The sequence below is a fragment of the Callorhinus ursinus genome, unplaced genomic scaffold, assembly GCF_003265705.2.
Source record: "Callorhinus ursinus isolate GAN/ISIS: 27379988/994484 unplaced genomic scaffold, GSC_fseal_2.0 scaffold32, whole genome shotgun sequence".
NCBI lineage: Eukaryota > Metazoa > Chordata > Mammalia > Carnivora > Otariidae > Callorhinus > Callorhinus ursinus.
In genome coordinates, this window is record NW_027397094.1 from 17,932,377 (window position 1) to 17,946,017 (window position 13,641).

Here is a 13,641-nt window from a genome sequence, read left to right on the forward strand (position 1 = left end):
GGCCAGGATGAAATCAGTGCCAAAGTTTATACATAGAGGAACTCTGGAATGAAAGGAGAATATGGTTTGGACAGAGTAGTCAGAGAAGGCCTTACTATCAATCAGGAGGTGGAATTTAAGTTAGTGTTTGGAAGATGGGCTGGATTTCAGTAAGCTGTGGAAGAGAAGTAGGAGGATTTGGGGTATGTGGAAAGACATGAGCAAAAGGGCAGAGATGGCAATTCTTTGGGCAGGAACAGTGAAGGAAGCAGCTTTGTTGAGAATGGGGTTTTCAGATTGGAGATAAAGCCAGCCACAGTGGAGCCAGGTTGAGGAGAGACCTGACCATCGGGCCTAGGAGACAAAAGTCTGAAAGCAGTTTATGAAAGGGTTTGCAAGTGGGATGACCAGGAAGCCAGCCTAAAGTCCACTGTGTACTGGAAAAGTGAGCTGAAAAAGGACCACAGCTCAACAGTGTTGTGCAAGTGGAAAGCAAGGTCTTGATTTCGTAGTTAAAATTCCCAAGGTAGACTCTCCAAGGCTCAGGATTAAAGGAGGAAGAGTTGAGGATGACTCGGGCTCTGTGACAAATGGAAGCTTAAGCTATATTGAGCAGGAATAACTCAGGTTTTTTACATCATTATGATGGCGGCCTCCTGCTGTGTAGCTTGCAGTAGGAAATTGGAGGCTAGTATTTAAAAGAAAGATACAGACTTGTGATAAAGAACTCAGTATCAGCTTCATGGAGGTGCAAATGCCACTTTAAGGAGATGATGAATCTCAAAGGAAGATATGAGGAAAATAAGAGCATCTCCGGCTGTAGTACCCTAAGTGTATTTTTCCTCCGTAAGTTCTCTGTGGGTGAGAGATTTCTGTGAGCTTACCTGTTGCTCTGGGTCCTTTTCTTCAGGAAGTATAGGAGGAAGAACAAAGACTTTGGAATCAAGCAGTCTGGGTGTGAATCTGGGGCCAGCTGTGACCCTTAGACACGACAATAGATGTCAAGTGCCTGGGTCACAGGAAGCACACACTCCGTGTTCGTCCTTGAAATGAAATGAGTATTTGAGGAAGGAGAGAAGGAGGGGAGACCCGAAAGGGAGGGAGGTGAAGAGTCGAGCTGGGTAGTGTGATGTTTCAGAACAGAAGACAGGAGTGTGAGGTCAGCAGGAGAACAAGGGGTAACAAGCTAGGTTTTCATTTAACTTGGTGTCCTTTTCACTACTAATTCCTGCAAACTGCAAAAAACTTCCTCTTACTTACACCACCAGCAGAGTGTGGCACCAAGTAGGAGTTTGTTACAAAGCCAGTGGATAGATGGATAGAAGGAAGGAAAAGCGCACTTTTCAGAGGATATGTTACTTTTGAAATTAGAAAAAAATATATTTCAAGCAAATACACTTTCAGTAAAATACGAAGTATATGTTACGATTTCAAGGAAACGATTAAAAATGAGAGTTAAGTCTTATGTGAGTCTTACTTCCACATAATGAATATGTTGATCAAAATTTTATTTTATACCTGATATACTGTTCTCTTCAGACAAGAGGGAACAATTAAACAGTTTTGAAACTGAGCTGAAACAACAGTGAATTTCACTAAGTTTTAAAATAGTGCAGCCCTATCTCTTGGTGGCTGGGTTTTGTTTTGTTTTATTTTCTAAACTTATTAAACTAAAATGCCTCTCATTTTGAAAAATAAGCCTAAAACTAATACTTTAAGGAATAGCAAACAATCCTTCATCCCAGTAGGATATATTGGAAGTCTAATTGGTAAGGGTTGAGTTTTTGGGGTTTTGGTTTTTTCATTCGTATTTTATGGAAAAAAATTCCCAGAGGTCTTCCAAAGAATTACACCATTTAAAGAAATACCAAAATCTGAATTAGTCAAGATCTTCCATAGAAACAGAACCAATAAGATGTATATACAGAAAGATGTATTTTAAGGAATTGGCTCGTGCACTTATGGAGGCTAGCAAGTCCAAAATCTGCAAGACAGGAAGGCAGGCTGGAGACCCAGGGAAGAACTGCAACTCAAACCCAAATTGAATCTGTTGGCAGAATTCCCTCTTCTGGGGAGGTCAGTCTTTGTTCTCATAAAGCCTTCAACTGATTGGACGAGGCTCACCCACATTATGGAGGGTAATCTGCTTTATTCAAAGTCTACTGACTTAACTGTTGATCTCATCTGAAAAATACCTTCACAGAACCATCTAGATAATGTTTAACTAAGTATCTGGGCACTGTGGCCCAGCCATGATGACACAGAATTAACCACCCCAAGTCTACCCTCTGTCAATTTCGTACCCATATCTATCTCCTTAAACCATACTTAATCTCCAAATAACGATGATTAACAAGGTCTTTAATCCCCCTATCATGATAACAGCTCTCCTGGGTACAACGAAAAATGCACGAATCCCTTCCCCAGAAGAAAAAGCAAAGTCCTTAGGTGATTTACTTTTCTCCTTGATATCATGTAACTTAAATACTATGATATAGAGTTAACAACACTTAACTACTCTGGTACAGAGTAAGGATAACTTGTGTGCATGATAATGGAACAAGAGAGGGAAGAAAACAAAGATATGTATAAATTACATACACACATATTCATAACAAAATAAGGAGGGTAATTTAAATAGTCTTCATTTCTGTAACTGGTCACATACTTCATATCTGGTATTTAACTACTTTCTTCCGCTACCCATTCTGCATTTTCTTTGCCTTCAGCAAACACCTCAGCTGGTCCTGGTTCTTTACTGGATAGGATAACCTAAACCTCATTTCTGAAGAGTCTTGGGCCATTACTGGTCCTACTTGGATTAGATTTTTATAGTTTTCCATTAATCTTAACCACAGGGCAGAATGATACTAAGAGATGCCCTTAGGGATCTCCTGTATTGCAGACACACTCTGCCTTACCTCCACTGTGGACTGGCAGTCCAATGTCCCCTTGGTAGTCAGGATCAGTCACCCCAGCCAGCACCATAACTCCCTTCTGGGCCTACTGAATACACGAGGAGCCCAAAGTGGCCAGGTAACAGTCTTAAGTTTATTGGAATCATCGTTGTAATTTAAGTTCATTTTCTAAATATGTCTTTGAGTAGGGACACATTTATTCTAAAATGCACATATTATGCAATTAATCCACCTGTGATAAAGTGAAATAGGGTATTAAGCAGAGATAGCATGCTGGTATCATTTATCGTCAGATTACGGAGGCGAGATTCCCTAATGTGATATTCCTGATTTTGAGCCAGGTATGGATTCTTTTTCATGAAGGGGAAAAAAAATGCTAGCAGAAGTACTAATGCTGACTTAAAGCATTTTGATATTAATTTACTTAAATATGTACAAACGTTACATAAGATATAACACGTTTATGGTTACTGTATTTCTATATGAAACCGAAACTCATTTACAAATCAAGTACAAGCAAAACCACAAAAGCAATAAAGTTCAAATGAACAGCAAGTGAATATAACGGATAGATTTTGCCAGAACTGACCTGCTGCTCCACATAGGCATGGGGCCGGTCCTGAGGGCTGTGACAAGACTAGTCTGCATTCAGCTTCCTGAGGTGCTTACGCCCTGCGTCGGCCCTGCTGCCCCCACTCGCCTCTGGCTGAATAGCTACAGAACCTCTGCACCATCACAGCCCCCTCCGCCCTCACATAGGGGCGTCAGATACACCTCTGTGCTTTTCTCCCTTGCCTGTGACAATTAAAGCTGGACACTTTTGAACATCCTCTGTCACGTAGTTGCATGGTGTTAAGTCTCAAATTAGTAAATGGTTTAGTCTTAATGACATGAAAATGTCTCATTTGTAAATTACCACTGCAAAAAGAGTCGTTTTACTTTTTAGCCAACATAATCAAAATGATTACACTGGCAGACATGGGACAATTTTGGGTGAGTGTTATCATGTTTAGTGTTAGGGCGTGCCAGCCTGGGTAGCTAGGCGTGTTAATGAACTCACTAAATAAGTACTCTGATAATACTGTTGGATGATGGAGGCCCAAAGTAATCACAAAACAAAAGGGAGCACTAAAGTCGTATGTCAATACTTGCTTAAGGACCAGCCGGATAATTATGAATAGACCTGTGTTTATTGTTTTTAAAAATTAGACAACTAAAAAGTTTCTGGGAAGAACTCATAGTCTCCCAAGAATATATCTAAGCACCCTCAGAGGTCTGTGCTCCCCAGTTAGAGGAACACTAATGTACTGGGGAAAAACAGTGAACCTTGAAGACCTGAGGACAAGCTCCTGAAGTGTTGTGACAACTTAGGCAGGTCTCTTAACCTCTCTGGGCATCAGATTCCTGATCTGTGGCCGACTTCAGGCCCAGGTTTGCTGGACTTCAGAGTCCCTGCTCTTCCTCCATCCAAAGGCTTGGATTTTGAGTTTCCATAATTCTGTGTCGGGCTTCTAGTTCAATCAACAGTCCTGACCAGAATGTGTAGTGTGATGGTGGGCTCCCCAGGAGGGCCACGTTATTCTTTGAAATTATACCGATTATAAAGCCCTTACTTTTTTCCATTATAGATTCTGATTCCCAGCATAGCCACGAAGTGATGCCTCTCCTCTATCCTCTCTTTGTCTACCTCCATCTCAACCTGGTCCAGAATAGTCCGAAGAGCACAGTGGAAAGTTTTTACAGCCGCTTCCATGGAATGTTTCTGCAGAACGCTAGCCAGAAGGATGTCATTGAGCAGCTACAGACCACTCAAACCATCCAGGACATCCTGTCTAACTTCAAGCTTCGAGCATTCCTAGATAACAAGTACGTGGTCCGTCTCCAGGAAGACAGCTACAACTACCTTATCCGCTACCTCCAAAGTGACAACAACACCGCCCTGTGCAAGGTCCTCACCTTGCATATCCATCTTGACGTGCAGCCTGCCAAGAGAACAGATTACCAGCTCTATGCCAGCGGCAACTCCTCTCGAAGCGAGGGCAGCGGCTTAGAGCCCACTGACATGCCCGCCCCTATTCTGCAGAACGAGGCTGCCCTGGAGGTCTTGCAGGAGAGCATTAAGCGTGTCAAGGATGGCCCTCCCTCCCTCACCACCATCTGTTTCTATGCCTTCTATAACACAGAGCAGCTGTTGAACACTGCAGAAATCTCCCCAGACAGCAAGCTGCTTGCTGCTGGGTTTGACAACTCCTGTATAAAACTCTGGAGTTTACGATCCAAGAAGTTAAAATCAGAACCCCATCAAGTAGACGTGTCCCGCATCCACTTGGCTTGTGACATTCTGGAGGAGGAGGTATGAATATCATTTTTCTTCCCTACACCTGCCTTACTAATTTGCTTAGAATTCTTACCAGACATGACAGCTCTTGTGGAGAATGGACTTCATTAATTCCTCCATCTTATAGCTAAAGCCAGACTAATACCCATGTAACCTGTAGCCGCTGAATTCCTGCTCATATCTAACTTTGGAAGAGATGACAACTATGTTTAACAACATTAACTGAACGTGATTAATGATTGGTCAGTATTTATTACTGTCTGAATATGGATAGCATTGCTAAGCCTAATTAAAGACCTTTAGCTAATATTGAGATTTGCAGTAAGTGTGTGTGTGTGGGTGTGTGTGGGGGTGTGGGTGTGGGTACATTTATGCAAATATAAACAATTAGAAGTAGGATCACTGGGTCAAGGGGTCTGCATTTTAAATTGTGAGGAGTATTGTCACTTTCCAGCCTCATCAAACAGTAAACGAGAACGCTGGTGGCTCTTCACCCTCACCAACACTGGGTGTTACCAGCCTCTCTGAAGCCAGTGCACGTCCTCTGGCTTCATGTGCTCCAGGGTGTTCCTAAACCCCATTTTGAAAAGTGCACAGGGAGTACAATTGCTATTTTATCCATCAATCAGTGTAGTGATTTGGCATGGTTACTGAAAAGGGCAGGCCTGGTGGCCTGAGTTTCGGGGCACTGAGAATCACTGCCTTAGAAAACATGTGCACAAAGAGAGATAAAATTGAACTTCACAGAGTTAACTTTCCCTGCGAGTGGCCCACAAAAGCTGGAAGCTAGAATATTTTTGTCATCTCACCACTGAAATTTCAGGTTGCTCTGCCTCAGGTTACTTACAATGGAAAATTCTTTGCACGGGGTTGAAAAATAAAGGAGTAAAAAAAAAAAAACAAAAAACCAACATTCAAGTTAATTTCCACGGGTGGTATTGGAGGCACAAAATAAGCCCTTTTTTCCTATTCGTGTTTTCTTAGTCACCTTCCAGTTAGCATGGTCTTTGAATTTTTTTTCTTGCAACTGAGACAATATAATTAGAGGAGTTTGTTGTGGTGAATAAAAGGTCTACATTCCAGTGTACACACTTGGATTTCTAGGATTTTATAGTACCCTCCAAAATTTTTTTATTGCACATGTGTTTGAGTTTTAAATTTTTCCTAGGAGATAATTCTAGCCTGTTGAGCATTCTTCACATGCAACTGAAGGATGCTGCCATCATTGATTTACAACTTTCTGTAAATACAAGGAAAAATATTTTTCCACCGACCTTATTAGCTTGATGGCATTGGGTTTGGAGAGTATTGTCAGCATTACAAATTAATATAAAGGAGGACAGCAAAGATAGAAAAGTAGATACAAAGAAGGAAAGAACATTAGACTAAAAAAAAAAATGCTTAAGATTCTACCCTTCTATCCTGGCTACCACTGAAAATTAGCTCTGTGACTTATTCTGTGAAGATTTCCAGGCTTTGGGAGGTATGCATTTGAAGACCCAGAAGTGAAGACTTCCAGAAAGTGAAAGAAATTCAATCTGGCTAGCATTGAGAGGGCTAAGACGCGTAGCAGTATGGCACCACAGGCTATGCTAGGGATTATGGTGGCCTGAGCTAGGGGTGTGGCCCCAGGAAGGGAGTCTGGTGGGAGGTGCTGTTCCACTCCAAAAGAAGATACTTTGTTTAAGTATCTTTGTGATGTATTCGCCATTATCCACAAAGTACTGTAGATTCTGCTACAGTATAAAGGTACTGCTTTCCTTGTGAACAAACTTTTGTTTCATTTTAGAACTAAAGTTGAGATCTTCTTATCATGTTGTCAAGGGGTTTCCTGTTAGGGATTTCTACATCCCCCACCCATTTTGTTACAGCAGTTTACAAAAGTTTTTGTTGTTAATGGGTTTTTTTTGGGGGGGAGGGTTTGGTGTTTGGTTTTTTGGGGTGTTTGGGGGTTTTTTGTTTGTTTTTTGCTTTTTGTTTTTTGTTGTTGTTCCTGACAAGGAACATTTTGGGGAAAAGCAAAGTATAAATCATTTCTGGTAGTTAGTTTTAGTTTTTATATTTCTTCAATGAGAACTTGGACTTTTTTTTTTTTTTTTGCTTGTAGAATTCACAATTAAAATAGAAAGTCTTAATGCAGAGGTCACAGATTCACATGCCTGTAGAAGCCAAGCAGGTAAATGTAAACGGGTTTACCGCTGCCTGAATCAAAGTGATGGTAGGAAGTATGAAAGTACATGAAAACCCCATTAAAAAGCCAGTTTGCAACCTCTGCCTTAATCTTTGTGAAGCAACAGCTGTTGCATAAATTAGTGAATAAAATGTTTTAATAGTGGGTATTTAAAATATTGACCAGACCCACCAGTTCCATTTCTAGGTATATATCCCAGAGGATTCAAAACATATGTCCCCGCCAAAACTTGTACATGAATGTTCGGAACATCATTATTCATAATTGCCAAAAAGTGGGGATAGCCCAAATGTCAGTCAGCTGATTAAGAGATAAACAAAATGTAGTATATCCGTGTAATAGAATATTATTCTGCTATAGAAAGGAATGAAGCGACATGAGACATGCTATGTTGTAGATGAACCTTGTAAACATTATGCTAACTAAATAAAAGAAGCCAATCACAAAGGACCACATGCTATATGATTCCATTTCTAGGAGATATCCAGAATAGGCCTACCCATAGAAACAAAGTAGATTGATGACGGCTGGGGCCTGGGGACAGGGAAATAGGCAGTGACTGCTAATGGGTTAAAGGTTCTTTTTTGAGGTGATGAAAATGTTCTGTAGTAGATAATGGTGATAGTTGCACAACTCCGTGAGTATACGAAAAGCCATTGAATTACATTTAAAAGAGTGAATTTTATAGTATGTGAATTATATCTCAGTTTAAAAAAGTCAAAAATAGTCATCAAAAGCTCCTATGAGGGCATAAAATTTTCTCAGTTTATTTAAGCCAAATAAAACGGGATTTACAGCACTGCCCTGTAGCTTCTGATACCTGCAACTTAAAGCTATTCTACACTTGATCTTAGCCAAAAGGCCGAGAAGCGATTCTAAATTAACCTTTGAAAAGCTATTAATTGGCATAGCAGTGCCCCTCTTCCCACCAGGACCAGTAGCCCCTACCCTGTCTGAGACCCTCCATCCTCTGTTCCACACTACATGGAGTGGGAAATGAGGTCCAACTTTTACCCTTGTTGATTGGCAACTATGTATTTTTATATTTGAGCAACATGGCAAAACCACAGATACCAAATCAAGGATTTGCTCTTCGTTTCAGGTATGTGTATACGATCACCCTCGTCACTGCCAGCCTCCCGCCCTCCTAGCCCAGCACTACAGCACCAGTACTCGGTTCGTGTACTGGCTAGTGAGCCTTCCCCCAGTCCAGCAGTCTCTAAGTTTCAAAAGTAAAGAAGTCAGTGTTGTATAATATTCAGTTCTGTGATTTGTATATAAAACGGTCGTGTAGGTCCGTGCTGGCCTAGAAGAATATAATGTGAGCCATGTTTGTAACTTTGATTTTTCTAGTAGCCACATTAAAAAAGTAAAAAGAAATAGTCAATTAATTTAAAAAATGTATTTTATTCAATCCAGTAATGGCCAAAATATTATCATTTCAACATGTAAGCAATATTAAAAGATTATTAATGAAATCTGTTACATTCTCCTTTTTTGTCCTAAGTCTTGGAAATCTGGTGTGTTTTACACTTACAGTACATGTTCAGCTCAACTAGCCAATAGCCGCCTTTTCTATTCCAGTTTCGGCCATTGTCATCTCTCCTGGAGAGAGCAGCCCCCCGCTTGCTTCCAAGTCTTAACCCACTCCCAAGCCCAGCCAGATTTAATTTCTTTCAGTTCCATTGGCAGCTAATGTTGGGAGAACAGCCCAAGGCTAAATTTCAGACCCCAGAAGGTACCCTCTAGCTAGGAAAGACTGGAGTGTGAGCTGAGGCACTCTGAACCTCCTAGTCCAGGAACAGACATCCATAACAAGTCTGAGATTTTTAGGGCCTCCATGGTCGAAAGCAGGGCTTAGCAAACTATGGCACAGGGGTACATAAGATAATGTTTGAAGGTCTTTTTGTACTTACTCTTCCTGTTATTTTTAAATTTCTTACTTTGTGCATGTTTTATAATGTACATAGTATGATTTATTACACGAATATACTTAACAAATCAAAAATTCCTATTTGGGTTGCATGCCCACTTACTGGAGGGTGTTCAGTCAATTGTAGGGAGTTTGGGGTTTTGTCCTGTGAGCATGAAAGGAAGGAAAGGGGGAATCTGGGGTTGGGCATGTGTGAATCAGCTGCTTGTTCAGAGTTTCAGTTCGACTGTGCCGAGGCCCTTGTGGGACCGGGTTGAGCCACGGAAGAAAATGTGGCTGGGTTATTTTAAGCTGTGGTCCTGGCAAAGAGCTGATAGCGATAGCCAGCAGAAATGCTCTGGTTTCCCCATCTCTTGGTCTATGGAGTCAACCAGGTGCTTGTCCACGTGCTTGGGACAATCATCAAGACCCCTGGGAAGTGCCAGCTTGACTCCTGGCGCACCCTCCTCTTCCCATCCCTGAGCTTGCTGTTTAGGTCCCCTCTAAGGAGCTGAAGACCCACTTCCCTAACTTCCTGCTCCAAACGAAGACCACTTAAGCCTCAGAGATGGTAACGTGCCCTTTAATCCACCACTCACTTTCAAAGGGTAATTCATCTGGGGTCGTTTTTTGCTCCCACAGTTTTTATATAAACTTCCTGGTGTACAGTAATGAGTCATCCTTGAAATTTTAAAGTGTTGTCGTGACCTCTTTTGAAAGGAAAATTACTAATATTCTTGGTAACACTTGGTAGAACGTTAAGCTCCCAAATGCTTCTGTATTTTTAATGTTGAGTGTCTGGAATAGCCATTTTGAATATTCATGGACATCAGTGTTTATTTTCTCTTTAACTTTTTCTGAAATCTGTACACATTGAAGGCGTTTGTTTTATTTTGAATTTAATAGTTTTCAAAAGGAAGTTAAAAGGATGCCATTTCCTGTACAAGAACTTAAGGCCCACAGACATATTTATATCAAAGCTAACAAAGCCGATTGGTTTGAACTCTTGTTACTCCTCATTCTTCTGGTGTTAATTAAAACCCATTTTAATCTGTGAATTCTTGATGAGAGACCGCTGTAGTGTTAAGGAGCTTGTCTGTGAGGGAATGAAAGGAAAATGGATTTTGAACAGCGATACCGTCCTTGTGGGAAAGAGGGTGAGGAAGGGGACTTCCCCCCTCGGCACCCTGAGTGGCTGTCTTCTTTTCTGTCCCCACACACAGGAGTTTAGTTCCAAGAATCCCATGAGTCACTCGGCTTTGTTTAAAGCCATTCTGAACCCATGCCTCACTCGGGAAAATGTTTGAGACCCTCTAGAAAGTTGGGAGTTTTAAAACTTCATCTTTATTTCTTTTTGGACACTGGCAGTTTATGCCTGGTCACAAGGTGTGAGTGTCAGTTATTGATAACTGTACCTTTCTGGTTTACTGTTTGTTCTGCTATGTCTGGGCTTTATTTTGGCTAACCTCCTGCAGTGGTTTTGTATTAATTTTGAAGTGAGACCATGTCTGCCTTCCTCATTGACCCCACTCATGAGAGTAATGAACCTGCCAGGAATTTTCTTAGTGGAGTAGAAACAGGGAGCAATGTGGCTTATGAAGCAGCTAAAACCAGCAGATGAAGACAGGCCCACAGAATAAAAGAATCTGGGAACTTAATGTAAATTCAGAAGTAAATCTTTCCAAAAGATGTCTATCAGGATGAACAATGGAAGTCACCGTGGGCAATCTTTTAAGCAGCCTTTGAAATCGGTTATGCTCAGCCTAACAGTAAGGTCTACAGTCGTTACCGTGTGATAGCCTCGCATTTGTGTGCTCTTAATTTGACAGTCGTAGCTGCAAGATGAATTTGAGGAAGACGGTTTGTAAGTTGCAGGAGACTTTTTGTTCCGTTGGGCAATTACGAGTTGTTTTCCTGGGGTCGCCCTTCAGGGCAAAGACCGCTGTCGTTTACTGGGCAGATGCTATTTCCCAAGTAGTGGCTTTTTTTTTTTTCTTTTTCTTTTTGCTGGACTGTTTGGTTGTCATGGCAGACCACTAAACATTTTTCCCTTGTGTGTCTCTCTGCCACTCGCCCCTCCCCCTACTGTCCCCAGGATGATGAGGATGACAATGCGGGCACAGAGATGAAGATACTACGGGGACACTGTGGACCAGTGTACAGCACAAGGTTCCTCGCAGACAGCTCAGGGTTGCTCTCTTGTTCTGAAGACATGTCCATTAGGTACTGGGACCTCGGGAGTTTCACCAACACTGTGTTGTACCAAGGACATGCCTACCCTGTGTGGGACCTGGACATTAGCCCGTATAGCCTGTACTTTGCCAGTGGGTCCCACGACCGCACCGCGAGGCTGTGGTCATTTGATCGGACGTACCCGCTGAGAATATATGCCGGCCACCTGGCAGATGTGGACTGCGTCAAGTTCCACCCTAATTCAAACTACTTAGCCACAGGCTCGACCGACAAGACTGTCCGGCTGTGGAGCGCTCAACAGGGCAACTCGGTGAGGCTCTTCACGGGCCACCGCGGCCCCGTGCTCTCTCTTGCCTTTTCTCCCAACGGTAAGTACTTGGCATCAGCTGGCGAGGACCAGCGGCTGAAGCTATGGGACTTGGCCTCCGGGACCCTTTATAAAGAACTGAGAGGCCACACGGACAATATCACCAGCCTCACCTTCAGTCCGGACAGCAGTCTGATCGCGTCTGCGTCCATGGACAACTCCGTGCGCGTCTGGGACATCAGGAACACTTACTGCAGCACGCCTGCCGACGGCTCCTCTGGGGAACTGGTGGGTGTGTACACCGGGCAGATGAGCAATGTACTCAGTGTGCAGTTCATGGCCTGCAACCTTCTTCTAGTGACTGGAATCACACAAGAAAATCAGGAACATTAATTTTTGTTTTTTAATCTTTGTGGTAACGGACTGGGGCTGTAGTGGAAAGCCTCCAGGTTGCAAGTCGTAGGACAAATTGAGATTGAATCACTGACTGTGAAAGACTCCCTGCTTCTCCCCCTTCTCCCGTGCAGACATCCTGAGCTCATCACCCCTGCACTCGGTCCCCCACATGTTGAAGGACTGGAGGGGGAAGGTGCTGTGATTGGACATGAGATGGAGCATGAAGAGGCTCTGGGGGTCGGATTGCAAGCTCTTAACAGAGATCCTGCCCGTGTCCTCGCGTGAGCACCTTCGTGTGTCTGTCTCATTTTCCCGTGTGTCAACCCGAGATGCTGCTTACCTCGCCGCCGGGTGCTGCCTTTGGTCTGAGGATGGTTGCAGGGTGCCCTCACGAGGAGTGGTGCCACGGGGTCCCCGCTGCTCAGTCGGCGGGCACAAGAGGGCTTTCCTGGCGTAGGAATGCGGGGGTGGGAACTAGGAACAGGGGCGGGCATCATCCTGGCGAAAAGGCTTTCCTTTTCCGTAATTACAGAGAACCAGGATTTTTTATTATTATAATTATAATTATTATTATTATTGAGAAGAGGAAACCTAGCACTGGCAGAGGGGCCTTCTCTGCTCTCGTCTTTCAGGTTTTACTCCTGGCACTGGCTGTGATACTTGGAATCTTGAGGTTCAGGGAATTCAGAGAATTTGGTAGCACAGTGTTTTGGGAGAAAGGGAAACTTTCTGGGTGACGATGGGTCACCCCGGCTGACATGTGTCTAGAAGTGGGTGGGTGGGTTGGTTTGAGAAAGTCCTGGGCTCTGGCGGTGACGGTGCGAGAGGAAGAGTCTCCTCATGGCTGCACTTCTGTGAACAGTTCTCTCCCCGGGAAGGACAGATGGTGGTAAAGAAATGAAAAGAATTTGAAGCGATGAAGCAAAAGATAGAATTAGAAGATGTGAAATTTCCAAATGCCCATTTATTCGGAGGTGTGGCTCGCTCAGCGTCTTTTCCTCCTGCCTTCATTCGCTCCCACCTCCTGCATTGCAATAGTGGTTTAATGAACACTTTGTGAAACAAATCGTAAGTACATACACACGCATCTAAAACTGTGCTTTGAGGATAAAGCAAGTTCGAATTCGTGGAAAAAGGATTAAATATTTCTGTTTTCTGAAAAGAGTTATTTTGTATTTTGTTTTCTATTAAAATGTATTTAGTTTCAAAAAAAAAAAAAAAGTGTTGTCATGTCATTTAAACTGTGAGGGCAGGCGGGTATGTGGCCCGGCCTGGGATGACGTGTGCAGCCCACCTATCTTCGGGATGATAGCCACTCACGTAGGCCAGACTAGCCCCAACGCAGCTACACTCCCACCTGTTCCTGTATTCTGTTCAGCTAACTTTGACTCGCGCTTCCTCTTGGCA

At 42.9% G+C, this 13,641-nt stretch overlaps 1 protein-coding gene across 5 annotated transcripts in view; it reads left to right on the forward strand.

The window, feature by feature from the left end:
- TAF5L (TATA-box binding protein associated factor 5 like) overlaps positions 1-13,437 on the forward strand; it is a 31,198-nt gene extending 17,761 nt beyond the window's left edge. For 4 of the 5 annotated variants that reach the window (XM_025850793.2, XM_025850795.2, XM_025850794.2 and 1 more), the window contains exons 4-5: positions 4,526-5,250; positions 11,434-13,437. In XM_025850793.2, coding sequence (XP_025706578.1) covers positions 4,526-5,250; positions 11,434-12,231 — 1,523 coding nt within the window. In that variant the 3' untranslated portion in view covers positions 12,232-13,437. The remainder of the gene's footprint in view (positions 1-4,525; positions 5,251-11,433) is intronic. The other variant, XM_025850796.2, reaches the window with a different exon arrangement.
- The last annotated feature ends 204 nt before the right edge of the window (positions 13,438-13,641 follow it).